The sequence below is a fragment of the Staurois parvus genome, unplaced genomic scaffold (assembly GCF_062004578.1).
Source record: "Staurois parvus isolate SC_StPar_1 unplaced genomic scaffold, SC_StPar_1.0 ptg000105l, whole genome shotgun sequence".
NCBI lineage: Eukaryota > Metazoa > Chordata > Amphibia > Anura > Ranidae > Staurois > Staurois parvus.
In genome coordinates, this window is record NW_028317901.1 from 6,292,891 (window position 1) to 6,313,327 (window position 20,437).

Below are 20,437 nucleotides of genomic sequence, written 5' to 3' on the forward strand. Positions count from 1 at the left end.
GATCAACATACAGCAGTTGTATGTTAAAAGATTAAAGGATAAATTCACCTTTTAACAAAAAATAATAAATGTAAATTTTTTTGCAGGTAAAAAAATGTGCATTTACTATTTTTTGTTTCAGGATCCTGGATAGCATTGCACTGGTGATCAGCAGATTACTGGTGTCATGCAGGACTCCTGTAGAGTCAGTGTGAGCTGTCAGCCTGTATATCGTATGGGCAGGGTTTTATACTGACAAGGAGAATCAATGAACTACTACAGCACTCAACAGCATTGTGGTAGTTCATTAAGAACTACAAGATGACAGCCGCAAAGGCTGTCAGGAATTGTAGTTTCTCATTCACAGAATTCTATAAATTAATAACACAGCTGGACAGACAGCCAGCCCCCCGTGCGGCCGCATTTAAAAAAAAATTGACAGCTAGCTGTCACAACAGGGGATTGGAGGCCGGTCCTACAGTAACATGTTACACCCTGAATAAAAGTGTAACATAAAACATGGTATGAAAAGTGAACTTATCCTTTAACTGTTCCTCCTGTTTTCATACCCTCCACAATCTTCTTTTGCACATAAGTCCTGCTGTCATACCTTCCACAATGCTCTTACACATATATTGCCCCTGCCATACTTCCAGATTCCTCTACTGCACATACTGCCCAATGTTATACCCTTCATACCCCTCTCCTGCCTGCCTACATGCCCACTGTCATATCCTCCATGTATTCTCCTGAACTAGTTCACTCTGTAATACCTTATGTTCTTCCCAAATGCATACATGCGCTCTGCCATACAATGTGTACTATCCTCCTGCATATATTGCCCCTTGCATACCTCTCCTGCGCATCCACAATCTTAATCTGTACATACTGCCTGTTGTTATACCCTCTGTACTTCTCTCCTGTACATACCAGTTTTTGCAGTCAGCCTGCAAAGTCAGCCTGGGGCAAGGCTGAAATGGGTTTATTTGGGAGGGCAGATAATTTCTATTCAGCCCCCCTAGTAAGTATAGATGTGAGCTCAGAGGGTAACCGTTAGATAATGGAGTCAGGGCTCATTCACACTGTGTGTGGTGGTGCTTTACCGCACTGGAGTAACCCCCCTGGCGGTATTCCCAAGTGTAACTCGGGGTTAACTTTCAGTACCAGAAGCGATAACCCCAAGCTACACTTGGGATTACCCTGCAGAGTTGCTCTGGGATCCCTCCAGTACTTACCTTATTCTGCGCTACCACGATGTCCCTCCTGCAGCGTCCCCGGCAATGTCCTCCAGCCGATGCCGGCATCCGTCTTCTGGGTTCCGTTCCCTGCAAGCGTCGGGACGTACGGGGGACGTAACCGGCGGGAAATTCGAAAATGTAAAAATGTGACATTCACTCACTACACTAAAATCTGATAGTATTACATTACTGTATCAAACCATTTCACATACATTTTGTCCCTAGTGCTTTGTCCTGTGCCCTGCCTGCATTTTTACCATTCTTTCTGCCTGGAAACTGAGAAACGTCCATGGCGTCCAAAAAGCGTCCCTTTAGGTCGAAAGCGGTTTTAGACCAGCTAGAGAACAGCGACAGTAAATTAGAACTACTTGCAGAATTGAGTGATAATGATTCGTGGGGAAATTCGTCATCAGACACTGAAAACGATTTTACGACTTTGCTCAGTGATGTGCGAACTTGGCGCTCTATTTCAAATTTCAGTGTTTTTGGTTTGATTATATTATTGAATTAAATTTATTATTATATTATTAATTTTTATGATTATTTATTAAATTATAATTTATGATTTCGTGTTTCAAATTTTATCATAACCGGGATGTTTACTAGACTCTTGTTCGGACAGATTTCAGTGAGTTATTCCTAAGAATTACAGGACCTACAATAAAAAAACAACATATTTCCATTGAAAACAATGTACTGCTTTGAGCACAGAAATACTGACATAATCAGACCGCCGGGGAGGTTAATGCCAGTCACTACAAGGCCACAAAAAAAACAAAACAATTGTTTACCATGTGCCCTGTTCACACCACAATGTTAGTATGATTTGAAATGTGAGGCAGACCTTTCCAAAGCACAGTGGATGGCACTGCATGTCACAGCACTACAGCATATTGCACCGTGCTGCTGCGCAGAAACATGCATGAAGTGTCACTATAATTAAATATGGTTAAAAAAAGTAAACAGTATGATGCACTGAAACGCTCATCGTATTGCCCCATTCCACACCTTTAGACTTACAACTGGCAGCACGGTAAAGCACTGCGTTTTAGCAAGTGGACTAGTGTGGATGAGCCCCCAGAGAGAAGGGAGACTCTATGTTGCTGCTAACAAGCAGGAGGACTGTGCTGACAGCCAGCGTAAGTTGGGAACCACCTTGACATACACAGGGCAGTGGGACTTTTCTGATGGGGCCTTCTTCTGATTTTGTGCTGTAACTGAAGTTAGCAGAAAAATAAAGAAGCATACTATATTACCAAAATGATTGGGACACGCTTCTAAAAGATTTTATTCAGGTGTTACAATCACCTCCCTGGCCACAGGTGTAAAAAATCAAGCACCTAGGCATGCAGACTGCTTCTACATTTGTGAAAGAATGGGTCGCTCTCAGGAGGTCAGTGAATTCTAGCGTGGTACCGTGATAGGTTGCCACCTGTGCAACAAGTCCATCTGTGAAATTTCCTTGTTACTAAATATTCCACGGTCAACTGTTAGTGGTATTATAACAAAGTGGAAGCAACTGGGAACAAAAGCAACTTGGATACGAAGTGGTAGTCCACGTAAAATGAAAGAGCGGGGTCAGCGCCTGCTGACGCGTACAGTGCACAGAAGTTGTCAACTGTCTGCAGAGTCAATAGCTAAAGACCTGCAAACTTCACGTGGCCTTCAGATTAGCGCAACAGCAGTTCGTAGAGAGCTTCATGAAATGGGATTCCATGGCCGAGAAGCTGCATCCAAGCCTTACATCAGCAAGTGCAATGCAAAGTGTTGGATGCAATGGTGTAAAGGATGCCGCCACTGGACTCTAGAGCAGTGGAGATGTGTTCTCTGGAGTGACAAATCACACTTCTCTGTCTGGCAATCCATAGATGTGTCTGGGTTATATGGGTGCCAGGAGAACGATATTGGGCTGACTGCATTGTGCCAAGTGTAAGTTTGGTGGAGGGGGGGATTATGGTGTGGGGTTGTTTTTCAGGGGTTGGGCTTGGCCCCTTAGTTCCAGCGAAGGGAACTCTTAAGGCGTCAGCATACCAAGACATTTTGGACAGTTTCATGCTCTCAACTCTGTGGGAACAGTTTGGGGATGGCCCCTTCCTGTTCCAACATGACTGCGCACCAGTGCACAATTCAAGGTCCATAAAGACATGGATGAGCGAGTTTGTGGTGGAGGAACTTGACTGGCCTGACATGAACCCGATAGAACACCTTTGAGATGAATTAGAGAGAAGACTGCGAGCTGGCCTTCTTTTCTGACATCAGTGCCTGACCTCACAAATGTGCTTCTGGAAGAATGGTCAAACATTCCCATAGACACACTCCTAAACCCTGTGGACAGCCTTCCCAGTAGAGTTGCAGCTGTTATAGCTGCAAACGGTGGGTCAACTCAATATTGAACCCTACGGACTAAGACTGGGATGTCAGTAAAGTTCATGTGCGTGTAAAGGTAAGCATCCCAATACTTTTGCATTTTATATATATATATATATATATATATATATATATATATATATATAATGCAAAAAAAACACTGGGTTGTAGCACAATGGGCTATTTTATTGTACAGTAACAATATCAGGCACCCCTGCCTTTGTCAAGCCTGACAAAGGCCAGGGATGCCTGAAACTTTGTATTTCTGCTGTTTTGTATTTCTTGAGCAATAACTCATTGTGCTGCAACCCCACCCTTTCTTTTGTTTAGCTGATGGAGATTTTTGAAAACTCACCAGGATGCATGCATGCTATAAAAGTAAAGGAGAAATAATACATTTAAATTATGGATACAAAAAACAAAGGTATAGATGTTGCAGAAACAAAATAATGTCTAATGAAATAAATTGTAATAATGTCCCTTGAATTTTGTTACTACTGGACATAATGTGTTGCCATTTATTTACTTCACCCAATTACACTTAAGGTGCTTTCAGAACTTTCAAAACCAAAAGGAATACAATAGTCCTTGGGCAGTGTATCGGTCTGTTCTAGAGTGCAGTGACCAATCTTCAAATGTAAAAACTAGACTTCAAAAAGGATAGAACCTGTTTTTTTTTATTAAATTGGGACTCCATCCAAATGGCTGAATATACAGTTGAAATACATATGTGAACAGTCTATCCACCAATTCTTTTCAGCCACATTATATGGCAAGACTATTGTTTTCTAATGCTTTGTGTGTCACTTATCTGATCACTGATCTATGAAAGAGCATCAGCACACTGCATGTACCTCTGCCTCCAGCATACCATGGTTTAAAACATTTAAGTCAGTGTGCACTATGCAAAGCCATAGAGCCTACTTCACTCAAAGTTTATATCTACCTACTCCATCTAATGTCTGCTTTTCTGGGGAAGATAACATAAAGACAGATTTAAAGCAGTTATGCTAGCTGCATTTTTTTTAAATTAATATCCATTTAGAGACTAAAGGCTATGCTTTATATGTGTGGAGTGAGATATAGCTATATACCACTTTCTTTTAAAATATTGATTTACTTATTTTTAAAACAAAGTTAGATTATTGTAAACCAAAGTTAGAAAGACATTAAAAGAAAATTATGTTTAAGTGTTATCTGTATATTTCTATATTGCTGTTGTTTCATAAAATAGATTGATAGCTCCCTGCTGCTTTAGATCTAAGGGGGATTATTTACTTAAACTGCAGAGTGCAAAATCTGGTGCAGCTCTGCATAGAAATCAGCTTCCAGTTTTTATTGCCAAAGTTTAATGGGACAAGCTGAAGTTGGAAGCTGATTGGCTACCATGCAGAGCTGTACCAGATTCTGAGTTCATCAGTTTTAGTAAATCTATCCCAAAGAGTCATAGCACAGAATGACCTCTTTCCTACTGTGCAGCTACTGTAGAAAGTTGAATTGTACTTTGCATTTGTTTGGTGGACTAGATGTCAGGCTATATTGGTTTACTCTTGGCAAAATATTAAAGGAAACCAGAGCTCAGTATTATTACAGGTACTTATTTATTACAGGTAATTCTGTAGCACCAACTATATATATATATATATATAGTACATTCACATCAGTCCCTGCCCTCTAAGAGCTTGCAATTTAAAGTGCCTGACATTCATGCATACACATACTAGAGACAATTTTAGACAGGAACCAATTAACTTACCAGTATGTTTTATGTTTTAGAAGTGTGGGAGTCAACGGCAGTACCTGGAGGAAACCCACAAAAGCACAAGGAGAACATGCAAACTCTAGGCAGGTTGTGCCCACGAGTTTTCTTTTAAAACCTCTACATGACAAAATGTGCACTTCATTTAACTACTTTACTTACAAGGTGCTTTCTGATTAAGCTGTGTTTAGATAGATTATTTTCTAACTATTTTCACATATATAATTACATATTGCTTTGGGGGTATGCTATAACCGAGGGTCTGTTACTCGTAAATTCAGTCTCTGCAAAAGATCTTCATTGCGTGGGCCATTCAGAAGGTTCATAAATGACTCACTCAAATCTCTGCTGAAAACAGAGTCAAAACTTCCACAGTTATAATTGGCACTTCCATCGTGGAATCCACCCACTAAGTCCTGGATCTGCTTAATGTCCTCTTTTAGTTCTTTGCTCAAAGCCTCATAATGAACCTCCAGTTGGTGGTACCGCCCAGACAGATTTACAACACTGGATTCTACCAAAAGCATGTCATGATGAAGGTTTCTCTTCATAGATTCCACTTTACGACACTCATAACGGAGCTGGGACAGATTGTGTCTGACATTCTCATTTTCCTCTTTGTACCAGGTCTCCTTGTCATTGTAGATAGATATCAAGGCCTCCACATCTTCCTGCATTGAGTCATAGTTCACTGTCAATGAGCTGAGCTCTCTTTCTGCATTAGACAAATCTTCAACTACCTGAGCAAAGCGCTCAAAATTAACGTAGGTGTTGTTTGGTGGCATGCTGGAATGAGACTTCATAGTGTATTCCTTTAGCCTCTTGGCCTTTAGTTTTCTCATGGCCGTTCTCTTTGTATCATGGATTTTGTTCTCCTCTTTGGACTGGAGGGTCTTTAGGTAAAAAAGGAAACATAAGAAGGGAGAAAAAGACCATGCAGGTTTCTGAACACTAAAGGTGCACAAAGTCATGCCAAGGAGGTCTCCAGTATGAAAGTCACACCATCCACTGATGCATCAAAACAGGAGCAAGACAGGGTGCAATCCACACCTTCTAGTAAAAGGTTTAGTAGAGTTTTCACAGCACACAATACACCACAACAGTGTGATCATATCATTAGTATGTATCAGTTGTGAGGAAATTCTCAGTTCAAGGATTACAACATATTCCGGAAATGTTCGACCCCCAACAATATTCCAGTTTTTCTTGATTATCCAGTTGCATAGTATGAATTCTAATCTCTTAAGTATTACCGCATAATTCTTAAGTTTTAAAAGTAAACACTGCTATAATAATTGAATACTATAAAGGACAACAATATTTACTCACTCCGCTGCCATATGCACCATACTATAGTTTAAGCAAATATGCAGAAGATTATGATCAATAATATATTATAGTTTCACAGCATACAGAAATGTGTGGAAGATTTCACAACACTAAAGGACCACACACCATTATGCAAAGCAGTCTGGGCAAATGTAGAAGAGAAAGCATAACTCCGGGAATCAGTTTATGTGACTTTTTCACTATGTAGAAGGTTAGTTAGCTCAGTACAGACTGTGATTAGAGACAGTCGTCTATATTATCTGCCTTATACATACAGGTGAAACTAAAAAAATTAGAATATCGTGCAAAAGTTAATTTATTTCAGTAATACAACTTAAAAGGTGAAACTAATATATGAGATAGACTCATTACATGCAAAGCAAGATAGTTCAAGCCGTGATTTGTCATAATTGTGATGATTATGGCTTACAGCTCATGAAAACCCCAAATTCACAATCTCAAAGAATTAGAATATTGTGAAAAGGTGCAATATTCTAGGCTCAAAGTGTCCCACTCTAATCAGCTAATTATGCCATAACACCTGCAAAGGGTTCCTGAGCCTTTAACCCTTTGAGGACCGTAAGATTTTGGAACGTCAAAAGAATCAATTTTTTTGTTTTTAAAGTTCGTACACTTCAGTTGCTGTAACTAAGCCATTTCATGAAATAATTGGCAAAAAGCTAGATCCATTTGTTGTTTGTTGATAAGAACTAATATTTTGACTCAAACTGAAAAAAAAAGAGTTTTAAGTTCTTGATCAGATGATACACGCAATTAAAAACATGGGACAAATACGTCCCTTGGTCCTCAAAGGGTTAAATGGTCTCTCAGTCTGGTTCAGTAGGAATCACAATCATGGGGAAGACTGCTAACCTGACAGTTGTGGAGAAAACCATCATTGACACCCTCCATAAGGAGGGAAAGCCTCAATAGGTAATTGCAAACGAAGTTGGATGTTCCCAAAGTGCTGTATCAAAGCACATTAATAGAAAGTTATGTGGAAGGGAAAAGTGTGGAAGAAAAAGGTGCACAAGCAGCAGGGATGACCGCAGCCTGGAGAGGATTGTCAGGAAAAGGCCATTCAAAAGTGTTGGGGACTTTCAGGAGTGAACTGAGGCTGGAGTCAGTGCATCAAGAGCCACCACACACAGACAGATCCTGGACATGGGCTTCCTCTTGTCAAGCACCTCCTGAACAACAAACAACGTCAGAAGCATCTTACCTGGGCTAAAGAAAAACAGACCTGGTCTGTTGCTCAGTGGTCCAAAGTCCTCTTTTCTGATGAGAGCAACTTTTGCATCTCATTTGGAAACCAAGGACCCAGAGTATGGAGGAAGAATGGAGAGGCACACACTGCACGATGCTTGAATTCTAGTGTGAAGTTTCCACAGTCTTTGTTGATTTGGGGATCCATGTCATCTGCTGGTGTTGGTCCACCGTGCTTGATTAAGTCCAGGGTCAACGCAGCTGTCTACTAGGAGATTTTGGAGCACTTAATCCTTCCTTCCGCAGACGAGTTTTATGGGGATGCTGACTTCATTTTCCAGCAGGACTTGGCACCTGCCCACACTGCCAAAAGCACCAAAATCTGGTTCAATGACCATGGGATTACTGTGCTTGATTGGCCAGCAAACTCGCCTGACCTGAACCCCATAGAGAATCTATGGGGCATTGCCAAGAGAAAGATGAGAGACATGAGACCGAACAATGCAGAACAGCTGAAGGCCGCTATTGAAGCATCCTGGTCTTCCATAACACCTCAGCAGTGCCACAGGCTGATAGCTTCCATGCCACGCCGCATTGAGGCAGTAATTGCTTCAAAAGGGGCCCAAACCAAGTACTGAGTACATATGCATGCTTATACTTTTCAGAGGTCCGATATTGTTCTATGTACAATCCTTGTTTTATTGATTACATGTAATATTCTAATTTTCTGAGATTGTTGATTTGGGGTTTTCATGAGCTGTAAGCCATAATCATCACAATTATGACAAATCAAGGCTTGAACTATCTTGATTTGCATGTAATGAGTCTATCTCATATATTAGTTTCACCTTTTAAGTTGCATTACTGAAATAAATGAACTTTTGCACGACATTCTAATTTTTCGAGCTTCACCTGTACACTTAGTTCTCTGCAGACCTGCTCAGCATGGCAAATTAAGTGATATAGGTCTCACTGCCTGTCTGCTAGCTTTTTTGTAAGAGACCACACATAATGAGTATATAGAGCAGGGTTTCTCGACCAGGGTTTCCATGAAATCCTAGGGTTCCTCAGGTTGCTAGGGGTACCACGAGCAATGAGCAATTTCTGCCTTTCTGTTACGTTTACACTGACACCATTGGTCTTTTTTAGCGATCTGTAAGGGGGTAATTCTTTCCAATGTCCACAAGTGTAAGATATGCAATAGATGATGTGAATTTCTTTAGCTTATTTCCCTCATCAACACAGCCAGTGTTGTTAGGGGAATCTCTCCCACAGTGCTATTTTGTTCTGCTGGCGAGGAGCAATGGTTTGACCTTAGAACACCCAGCCTGCCCATAGATGGATTGAATTTTGACCGGTCACTGCTGAACCACCCGGGATTTGATCCATCTATGGCCAGCTTGAGGAGCATTCCTTTCATTGACCATCAAACTACTGGGTGGGTGGTGGTGGGGTATTTATATGCGAGGATTAGGCTCTACACATTTGGCTCTGATGAAGAGGGGTTGCGCTTGAAACGTGTAAGCCATTTAGCCATTTTTGGAACCCAGCGGCAGTTGGTTCTTTCTGCGTTCCATTTTCCACTGTGTCCTGAGCTGGTGGCTCTACATACTGTAGTCTCTTCATTGTTTGTATGTATGTTTTTATCTTTTATAAATAAAGTACCCCATGGATAATGCACAAGGCTGGTGCACCCTCTGTCACTTGTTTTTCTTCTAGTTGTTACAGGACTTCCCTGGTCGCCGAAGGGCAGCAAGACCTGGCACCCCCTTGGATGTCACTATTATTATTATTATACAGTATTTATATAGCGCCAAAAGGTATGCTCAGTGCTGTACAGTAGCAAGGGGGACAGAACATGAGACAAGACAGTAACAATACACTACACGAGGGGTTCGAGGGCCCTGCTCTTTTGAGCTTACAATCTAGGAGGGAGGGGAAGGTGGTACAGGAGGAGATGGCTGTGGAGGATGGAGTGGTGGGAGGAGTGGAGGAGTGGAGGAGGTTAGTTGTTAGGTGAGGTTGGGGTAGGCTTCCCTGAAGAGGAGGGTTTTCAGGGTGCGCCTGAAGGTGAGGAGGGTTGGTGACAGTCTGATGGATTGGGGTAGGGAATTCCAGAGGATGGGGGAAGTCCTGGAGAAGTCCTGCAATCGGGCGTGGGAGGAGGAGACCAGGGAGCTAGAGAGTAGGAGGTCCTATGCGGAGCGGAAGGCACGGGTAGGGTAGTATTTGGGTATCAGGTCAATTATGTAGTTCGGGGCGGCATTGTGAATGGCTTTGTAGGTCAGAGTTAGCAGTTTGAATTTGATGCGTTGGGCAATCGGGAGCCAATGAAGGGATTGGCAGAGGGGGAAGGCAGATGTGGAGCGCTTGGTGAGGTGGATGAGTCTAGCCGCTGAGTTCAGGATAGACTGGAGTGGGGATAGCATTCGTTTGGGTAGGCCAGTGAGAAGGGAATTGCAATAGTCCAGGCGTGAGATGATGAGGGAGTGTACGAGTTGTTTAGTAGTGTCTGGGGTGAGGAATGTGTGTATCTTGGAGATGTTGCGGAGGTGGAGCCTGCAAGATCTAGATAGCAGTTGGATGTGGGGTAGGAAGGAGAGGTGGGAGTCCAGGGTGACACCCAGGACTTTGGCGTGTGGGGTGGGAGAGATGGTGGCGTTGTTAGTAGTGATGGAGAGGATGGGGGGAGGGCACGGGGTGGGGGGAAGACCAGGAGCTTGGTTTTGGATAGGTTAAGTTTAAGGAAATGGAGCGACATCCAGCCTGATATGTCGTTTAGGAGGTGGGCAATGCGGGCAGAGAGCGAGGGGGTGAGGTGGAGGGTGGAGAGGTAAATTTGGGTGTCGTCGGCATAGAGGTGGTAATTGAAGCCGTGGGAGTGAATAAGTTTGCCAAGGGAGGAGGTATAGATGGAGAAGAGGAGGGGCCCGAGGACAGAGCCTTGGGGGACCCCGACAGAGAGGGGGAGGGAGGGGGAGGTGGCAGTGTTGTAGGTGACGCTGAAGGAGCGTTGGGAAAGGTAGGAGGCGAACCAGGAAAGAGCAGTGTCCTTGATGCCAAGGGAGTGCAGTTTGGCAAGGAGGAGAGGGTGGTCAACAGTGTTGAAGGCCGCGGCCGAGGAGCAGGAGGATAGAATAGTGGCCATTGGCTTTGGCATGTGTGAAAAGATCCAGGTCCAGCACACTTATGCGCAGAAGGTGTTTTACTTTTCTCATCAAACTACTGTATCATGAGTTGTAGATATAGTAACTTTTAGCAGGGGTTCCCTGAGACCAGAAAGTTATTTCAAGGGTTCCTCTGCCTTGAAAAGATTGAGAAAGGCTGATACAGCCTACAACACCCTGCCAGATCATAAGGCTTGTGTACAGCAGAGACACGGTAATCCATTTTTCTGCATGCTGAAATGTCTATTCAATCCTCTGCTTTCCTTTTGACCTCTTCACACCACTACATTAGGTTGCAGTGTGTAGTGTCCTTTATTCCGCATTTTGGGCATATCCACCTACCAAGTTAATTGAATAAAATCCTTAAAGTGTATGTTACCCTAAATATTTATATCTTTTCTATGTGTGTCTTCACATATGTGTATTTTATAACTCTTTGTCTCTTTCATTTTCATGTACTTCTTCTATGTGTAGTACCTGGTTGATCCTGCCAGTGACTTTTCCTCTATTTTCTAAAAACAGACCACACAAAGCACAAAAGCCAATTGGTTCAGAGGTACAGGACACTGTGCAGACACACAGCAAGACTGTTATGTAAAAGTATTTCAGTAATCTTGTCCTAGGCTGATTATGCTGCTTCTCCCTAGAGATGCTGTGTAGTGAGTAGGTGTTGTCACTATAGAACAGGAAGTGTGATACTGACAGGATCAACATGTAAAAAATAAAGGAAAAAAGCATACAAAATGAAACTGATGCAGCCATCATGTCTAAAGACTGTTAAGCTGCAATATATTAATTTTCTGTTCTTGGGTTTAGTTCACTTTATTGTTTAAGGTGATGGGAGTCATATTAGTGCACTTACATAAACAGATTTGAGTGCTGTCTGTGATACTTTTTTATTTGCACTAACAGTTATATTTTCAGGACTAGCTTTCATGGTACACCCCCTGCTTCTAAGGTTCAGGCAGTGCAAGCATCAGTATTGCTTGGACCTTAGAAGAAGGGGGGGGGGATACCTTAACAGCTTGCCGTAAAAATTAAACTGTCAGTGCAAATAAAAACATATCATGGACAGTACCCTGGGCCTTGGATATGCTACACATGGCAAAATTAATGTCAAAGTATAAAGGACGTCTGTAGTACATCCAGCTGTGCCCCCCTTCACTCTCAGTTGCTGGTAATGCTCACTTCTGAAAATGAAGCTGTGAGTTAGGGTAGATTTAGACATGCGACTGAATCTCCCTTGTCCCCGAAGCCCAATCTACATTCAGATCACGCCACAGAGGCTACTGACAGGCAATGGGGAAGTGATGTGATGCCACCTCACCACCTGTTTTAACTCCATTTTTGGTGACAATCCTGCTACAACCATGTGCATTGCACATGATAGTGGGGCCTTTGCAGCATTTCTCAATTTTCTTGAATGTGCACTTTTTGGCAGGCATCACTTCATGTCTGGTAAACTTTGTTACAGATACAAAGCGAAGCATCTCAGCATGAAAACATCCCCATCAGCTGCCTGTTAAGGTGATGGTGGTGGGGGGATGGAAGGAAAGAAAATCTCTTGATTCCCCCACAGGGGCGGAGTGACAACTCATGGGGCCCCTGGGCAATAGGGGATCATTGGGCCCCTGTGTCCTTGCCCAAACTCAAAAAAGCCTATGAAAAAGGTACCAGGGGCATCTTATGGGGCCCCCTACTGACCCCGGGCCCTTGGGCAGTGCCTGAGTTTCCAAATGTTCAGTCTGCCCCTGTTCCCCCATTAACACAGTCAGTATTGATGGGAGAATCCCTTCCACAGAGCTATTGTGTCTTTCTTTGTACCCAAGTCAATTGATGGATCAACTTGGGTAGAGCGAGCCTGATCCCTGTCCATAGATGGATCGAATCTCAGCCGTTTCCTGCTGAACCAGCCATGATTGGATCTATCTATGGCTGCCTTTACTGTGTACCTACAGAAGCTCTAGCATCTGCTGCTGCCAAAAAAGAATGGTCTGACTCAGTGTTTATGCCCTGGTTCACACTGATGGGGTGCGGAATTCTCAGTATTTTCAGCACCACATCAGACTCGCACCCCGTTCATGTGAACCGCTGTGGGTGTGTATGTTAAGTTAACAACACCCCAAAAGCGGTCTGCAAAACGCTGTGCGAAGTGCAGAATCGGATTGCAAAGGTGTGAATACCCATGTGATCCGATTCTAGTGCAGACCAAAAAAGGGTCCTGGTGTGGGGGCGGTGCGAATAGAGCCATACAAAATGTATGGCTCCAATCGCACCGCATACAAATCGCATGTGATTTGTACAGGAATGCGGTGCGGTTCCTGTGCGAATCACATGGGATTTACCGCACTGCACTGATGTGAACCCAAGGTATCAGTGTTGTTCACAGTGAAAATAGAGAGATACAAAGTACAGTGTTACTCCTCTATCTACTCTGTTTCATTCATCTGCTAATCAAAGGGACACACTTCCATTTGCAGATGATGTCAGTTAAAGCAAACAAACAAATAAAAAAATGTTTTTTAAAAATACAATTTGTTGATTAAATGCCTTATTAATCCTTACTTTACCCTAATCATCCCTAATTAACCAATTCTTCCCCTTCTCCCTTCAACTATTATTTTCCTTCTTTTTTTTATTTCTATTTTATTAACCATTAAAATTTAGGCTCCATTCACACTAGTGATTTTTAAGCTCCTAGGAGCTGTTATTAGCATTTTTTTTTACACTTAAATAGTGCTATCCTATGTGTCCATGCACACTACTTTAGACTATTGGCATTTTTTGAGCTTCAGCGTCTAGGAGCAGAAAATGAAATGTTTTTTTAAGAGTTTTTTTGAGCGTTTTTCCAGCAGAAAAAAAAACGCTAAATGCTCCTAAACGCTACTAAAACGCTCCTAACAGTTTTTTTTCTAGCTATTTATTTCTCCTCTACATGTACTGTAAAAACACTAATAAAATGTTAATGTTCCTAAAAATGCTATAACCAGCTGTTTTTCCAGTGCATTTTCTTAATTTTGATACTTTTTTTGTCTAAGGATTGCATAACAAAATTATTTTTGAAAGGCAATATCACACCATGTGTGTCCTTAAAAATATATACATGTATTTCTTTGTTATTTTAATTGTTCTTAAGTAATTACAAAGTTATTGTCAAACAACCGGTATATAGCAGAAATGTAAAACTGCTTTGCTATATGCTCATCAACACATATCAATCCATGCTTATATAGTGTGAACCTTGCCTGCCACAGAAATCTTTGGTTTCTAGTGCACATTAGTCCATTAATTGCATACACTACTACCAAAACTATTAAAATATGATGGTAATTAAGCAGTCTTTTGTTAAAAATGCAAATACTAATCCACATCAACAAAACACACTGAAGCATTGCTCTTCAGGTCAGTCAGCACACCGGCTTGTACAAGTAATATATCATCTTCATGCAGGAACACTCTATTATACTCACTGTGATCCATGGATGAGACAGGGCTTCCTGGATAGTGAGACGCTTCCTGAAAACAAGAGTTAGACAAATAAGCACAGATCTAAATGGTGATTTATATATATATATATATATATATATATATATATATATATATTTATATGCACTGCTCAAAAAAAGTAAAGGAACACTTTAAAATGCATCAGATCTCAATGGGGAAAAATGATGGAAATCTATGCTGATATGGACTGGGTAATGTGTTAGGAATGTAAGGATGCCACAATGTTTGATGGAAATGAAAATTATCAACCTACAAAGGACTGAAATCAAAGTGAAAAAATAATGCAGCAGGCTAGTTCATTTTGCTGAAATTTAATTGCAGCAACTCAAAATAGTACTCAGTAGTTTGTTTGGCCTCCACATGCTTGTATGCATACCTGACAACATCGGGGCATGCTCCTAATGAGACAACGGATGGTGTCCTGGGGTATTTCCTCCAAGATCTGGACCAGGGCATCACTGAGCTCCTGGACAGTCTGAGGTGCAACCTGGCGGCGTCGGATGGTCCGAAACATGATATCGCAGAGGTGTTCTATTGGATTTAGGTCAGGCGAGCATGGGGCCATTCAATGATATCAATTCCTTCTTCCTCCAAGAACTGCCTGCATATTCTCGCCACATAAGGCAAGACATTGTCGTGCACCAGGAGGAACCCAGGACCCACTGCACCAGCATAGGGTCTGACAATGGGTCCAAGGATTTCATCCTGATACATAATGGCAGCCAGGGTGTCTAGCCCAGTGTTTCTCAACCTTTTTTCAGTCAAGGCACCTTTTAACCGATTCCCGGCCGCCATATAAGGAAATGGCGGTTGCTTTCTCATTCTGGGAGAACATCATATGACGTCCTCCCACTCTAGCTGCACATGGGTCCAAGGATTTCATCTCGATACCTAATGGCAGTCAGGGTGCCATTGTCTAGCCTGTAGAGGTCTGTGCATCCCTCCATGGATATGCCTCCGCAGACCATCTCTGACCCACCATCAAAACGGTCATGCTGAACGATGTTACAGGCAGCAAGATGTTCTCCAAGGCTTCTCCAGACCCTTTCACATCTGTCACATGTGCTCAGGGTGAACCTGCTCTCATCTGTGAAAAGCACAGGGCACCAGTGGCAGACCTGCCAATTCTGGTGTTCAATGGTAAATGTCAATCGAGCTCTATGGTGCCGGGCAGTGAGCACAGGACCCACTAGAGGAAGTTGGGCCCTCAAGCCACCCTCATGAAGTCTGTTTCTGATTGTTTGGACAGTGATATTCACACCAGTGACCTGCTGGAGGTCATTTTGTAGGGCTCTGGCAGTGCTCATTCTATTCCTCGTTGCACAAAGGAGCAGATACCATCCTGCTAATGGGTTAAGGACCTTCAATTGTCCTGTCCAGCTCGCTCTCCTAGAGTAACTGCCTGTCTCCTGGAATCTCCTCCATGCTCTTGAGACTGCGCTGGGAGACACAGCAAACCTTCTGGCAATGGCATGTATTGATGTGCCATCCAGGAGGAGTTGGACTGCCTGTGCAACCTCTGTAGGGTCCAGGTATCACCTCATGCTACCAGTAGTGACACTGACCCTAGCCAAATGCAAAACTAGTGAAAAACAGTCAGAAAAGATGAGTAGGGGAAAAAATGTCAGTGGCCTCCACCTTTAAAACCATTCCTGTTTTGGGTGTCGTCTCATTGTTGCCCACCTAGTGCACCTGTTGTTAATTTCCTTAACACCAAAGCAACTGAAACTGATTAACAACCCCCTCTGCTACTTAACTGACCAGATCAATATCCCAGGAGTTTAACTGACTTGATGCTATACTCTGATTAAAACTTGTTCCTTTGACATTCTAAATCAGGCATGTAACTATCCAGTTTTCTCTGCTGAGATGACTCGGGTGAACCAGTTACTGTTGTTGGGTTTTTTATTTATTTATTTTTATTAATGGTTTATTTTTTGGCTTTGTTCCTTTCCCCCATTTTATTACACATCTGGATGGGGAGGAATAAAAGGTAAAAGCTATGTATTGTCAAGATGGTCTTGGATCCCTGTGTTCCCAGTTTTCATTGGTCATTGCTTCTGTTATTATGTCTTTTACAGGATCTGCGTATCCACATCGTTCTGTCTATGTGTAATTGTACTGGTGCAGTAATATTGCTTAAGATTCTGTAAACCCTGTTCCATTTTTATGTTTCATTGTCTTGACAATATATATATACATACATACATACATGTACTATAGTGACTGAGAGCATGTAAACAGAAAGGAATAACATATCAGATGAAACAGTTTTGCAAATAATCCCACTATTGTTCAATTATATAGTTATGCAAGTAATTTCTACTTTTACCTTTGAGCAAACAATGTTTGAAAGATTAAAGTGTGCAGCAATACAAAATGAAAAATCCTACACTAAAACTCTGGCAGCAATTAGTACCATATTCACTCAAAATACCAAAAGCTTCCTACTGTTTCTGGTTTTAACTGAAAAAGAGTAATTGTGTCAACTATTGCATGCTGATGACCTTAATACTCTCCCAGCGGCAAGCACTGAGGACTGGGATGAGTAGTGCACACCTATTATTATACCTATTATTGGAGACAGCAGATGTAGAAATGTGAGCCTGAGGGTGGGCAGTGTACAGATCTAAAATTTTTGACCCTATTAGGAGAGATCAGCTAACAAAAGGACTTCGCTGTCATTACAATACTCTTCAGCAACTTCCTCTCTCCCTTTCTTAACACGTCACTGTTTGTGTATATTTTTAGACTACTAATAACATATTTATTGCACACTGTTCTAAAACAGACAGAACTAGTAACTCTGTAGCTTTTGTACCTAAGAATTTTATTGCGTAAATTCACCACATTTACTTTTATTGTTTACTATTCCAACAAAACATTAAATAATAAGAACGGGATGCACACCCTATTTTCTTTACCTATAGTCACACAAGCATTTCTGCAAGCATGACTTCCCCATGTTATTGCCAGGGGTGGACTGACAACTCATGGGGCCCCTGGGCAATAGGGGATCATTGGGCCCCTGTGTCCTTGCCCACACTCAAAGCATAACCAAAAAAACCTATAAAAGGTACCAGGGGCATTTCATGGGGCCCCCATACTACCTCGAGCGGTGCCCGAGTGCACAAATGGTCAGTCCGCCCCTGGTTATTGCGCAGTCATCCCTGTACATGTGATGGTGAAGTTAGGACTTTACAGCACTTTTGTTATATGGGGAGGATAGCCCTGTCTTAAACTGGCAACAGATGGATTGAAATTTGGCCGGTTCAGCAGGAAAGGATCTATCAGTCTACTGCAGTACAACCAGCCTGTCAGGTTTTTTTTCCTTGCAATCACTGCCGGCAGCTATAGCCACTGTCAGAATATAATAGTGCAGCGGGAGCAATTTTCTTTCTTTCAACCCACGGCTGAAGGAAAGAAAATTGCATAACCTATAGCCAGCCTTACTCATGTCATTGTGGAATATTAGTTATATTTAACTGATTTTCAACAACACAAGCTTGAATCCGGAAAACAATGCACAAGATATTTGAAGAAATCGCCCAGTTCACTGGAAATGCATTCCAAAAATTAGCAGTCACAAGAACTGATTCTAGGTATGGCTAAAGGCTAAGTTCACCTTTTTTAAAAAATTGTTCATGCACACAAGTAGCCCCAGTATAGAAATTGTGCATGTTGCTAATTTGTTGTTTATTGTAAGTAAATACTGTACCAGTAGACCATTTCCATTACCTCTGAAACCACTAAGCAACTTATTCCCTCCCTTGTTATCTCTTGCCTTGACTATTGTAACTCCCTCCTCATTGGCCTACCTAATTGCAGGCTTTCCCCTCTTCAGTCTATCATGAATGCTGCTGCCAGACTCATTCACCTTACTAACCGTTCCATATCTGCCACCCCTCTCTGCCAATCCCTCCACTGGCTTCCCATTAAAATTCAAAACATTAACAATAACATAGAAAGCCATTAGTAACTCTGCCTCAAATGACATCACCAATCTTGTCTCCAAATGTCACCCATATCGTCCTCTCTGCTCCTCGCAGGACCTCCTACTCTCTAGTTCCCTAGTCTCCTCCTCCCATGCTCATCTCCAGGACTTCTCCAGAGCCTCCCCCATCCTTTGGAACTCTCCACCCCAATATATCCGACTATCGCCTACTCTGCCCACTTTTAGGCGATCTCTGAAAACCTATCTCTTCAGAGAAGCCTATCCCGCCTTCAGCTAATAAAGGAATCTTCTATTCCTCCTACCAGTCCATCCCCCACAGTTATTACCTTTTGTACCACCAGCCCCTCCCTCCTAGATTGTAAGCTACAAGGAGCAGGGCCCTCCTAACCCTCTTGTATTGCACTGTATCGTTGCTGTATTGTCTCCCTTTATATTGTAAAGTGCTGAGCAAACTGTAGGCACTATATAAATCCTGAATAATAATAATAATTTCCACCTCCCTCTCAGGAGACTGGGCAAAAAACTCCCAGTTAGTGCTTACACATCCTGGCCATATTCCAGACACTGCAGCCTTTATAGGTTTGCTTCCAGCATCACAGGAGCAGGCAATACAGCTCATTTGAATCCCTGCAGCAAAGTATCGGTCAGGTCTCTGACATTATCCAGGGGGCAAGGCTGGCGCATACACAGGCTTCTTCTATGGAGCTTTGCTGATTGGAATTGGAATGAGGAACCCTGCTCGCTCCTGTGATGCTGGCCAGATTTCTAAGGGGGAAAGGGGCAGCAATGGCCTATGCGTTTGCTCATAATTTAAAGAACATTTTAAGAAAAAGAATACAATCTATTTGAACTTCCTGAGCTACTTTTGTGTGTAGGAAATTTTCTTAAAAAGATGAATTTAGCCTTTAAACCTTTTGGCTTTTGCAGCAGTTAGAAGGTTATGGCCATTATATGTGAAGGTTAGAAGGTTATGGCCAATATATATATTACAAAGTCACACAGATAGGTAGATATTACTATTTTTCTCTTCCAATAACATTTTAACAACTTCTTATACAGTGACCATGGAAATAACTGTACTTGTGAATATATTCAGAGGGGATAAGCAAACTAATCTGCACAGACCCAGAATATGCAGCACTGGGTATCTTCTCTCCTGGTCCACTAAACTCAAATACTTCTTGAAAGTTTCCTCATTTCCCATTTTAAAAAAATTCTCCTTTTAGGGTAATTATTTAATCAGTTTAAATTAATCAATTGTAGTTTCAGTATTTTATTTACAGCTTGACCAGAAATATGGCTGACTGTATAAGCAGTGTAAAGAGATTCAATCATTGTACTGCTGCAAGCCATAGGGCTAAGCTAAAACAGGCAATTTTAATCTCTTGCTACTGAGAGATTTAGCTACTCATGGCAACCATATAATTAAGTTGGAGCTACACACAAGATATTTGAAACTCACTTACACTACTTAAATCACTAGCAGTAGCAAATGGCCGCTAAAAAGTTGAAAAAAATGGCTCTCTATGGATTAAGCTACACAAGTAGCATGTTTAAGATGGCATATTTCCCCAATATTGTGCCAGTGAGCGCTACAAGATGCTACTCAATGTATTCCATAGGGAGTCATTGTTCTATCTGTTAGGGATCATTTGCTAAGCCTAGCAATTATCCAATAGCACAATGAACTACAAATTGTCCATCTTGTAAAGCTAGCCAAAGGGTACAAGACTTGGAGCAGCTTTGTTTCCCCAAATTTAAATCTAGATGGGGATTTCTACCAGAAGAAGGGACTGGTTCTGGACAGGAAAGACAGAACAAAATGTAAATTGCCTGTCATTTTAAATAATTTTTTGAAAGGCGCATAGTCTGTTATTATTTGTTTATATATTTTTTTGCAATAATGTCTGCAAAGCAACTGCAAGGCTAC

General features: G+C 42.0%; 1 protein-coding gene across 3 annotated transcripts in view; it reads right to left on the minus strand.

Annotated features, from left to right (window-relative positions):
- The window catches only part of DAPK2 (death associated protein kinase 2), a 126,528-nt gene that overhangs the window by 24,133 nt on the left and 81,958 nt on the right, over nucleotides 1-20,437 (minus strand). For 2 of the 3 annotated variants that reach the window (XM_089671446.1, XM_089671447.1), the window contains exons 9-10: nucleotides 14,516-14,561; nucleotides 5,167-6,236 (exon numbers count right to left, since the gene is read on the minus strand). In XM_089671446.1, coding sequence (XP_089527572.1) covers nucleotides 5,592-6,236; nucleotides 14,516-14,561 — 691 coding nt within the window. In that variant the 3' untranslated portion in view covers nucleotides 5,167-5,591. Of the gene's footprint in view, nucleotides 1-5,166; nucleotides 6,237-14,515; nucleotides 14,562-20,437 lie in introns of those variants that run through there. The other variant, XM_089671448.1, reaches the window with a different exon arrangement.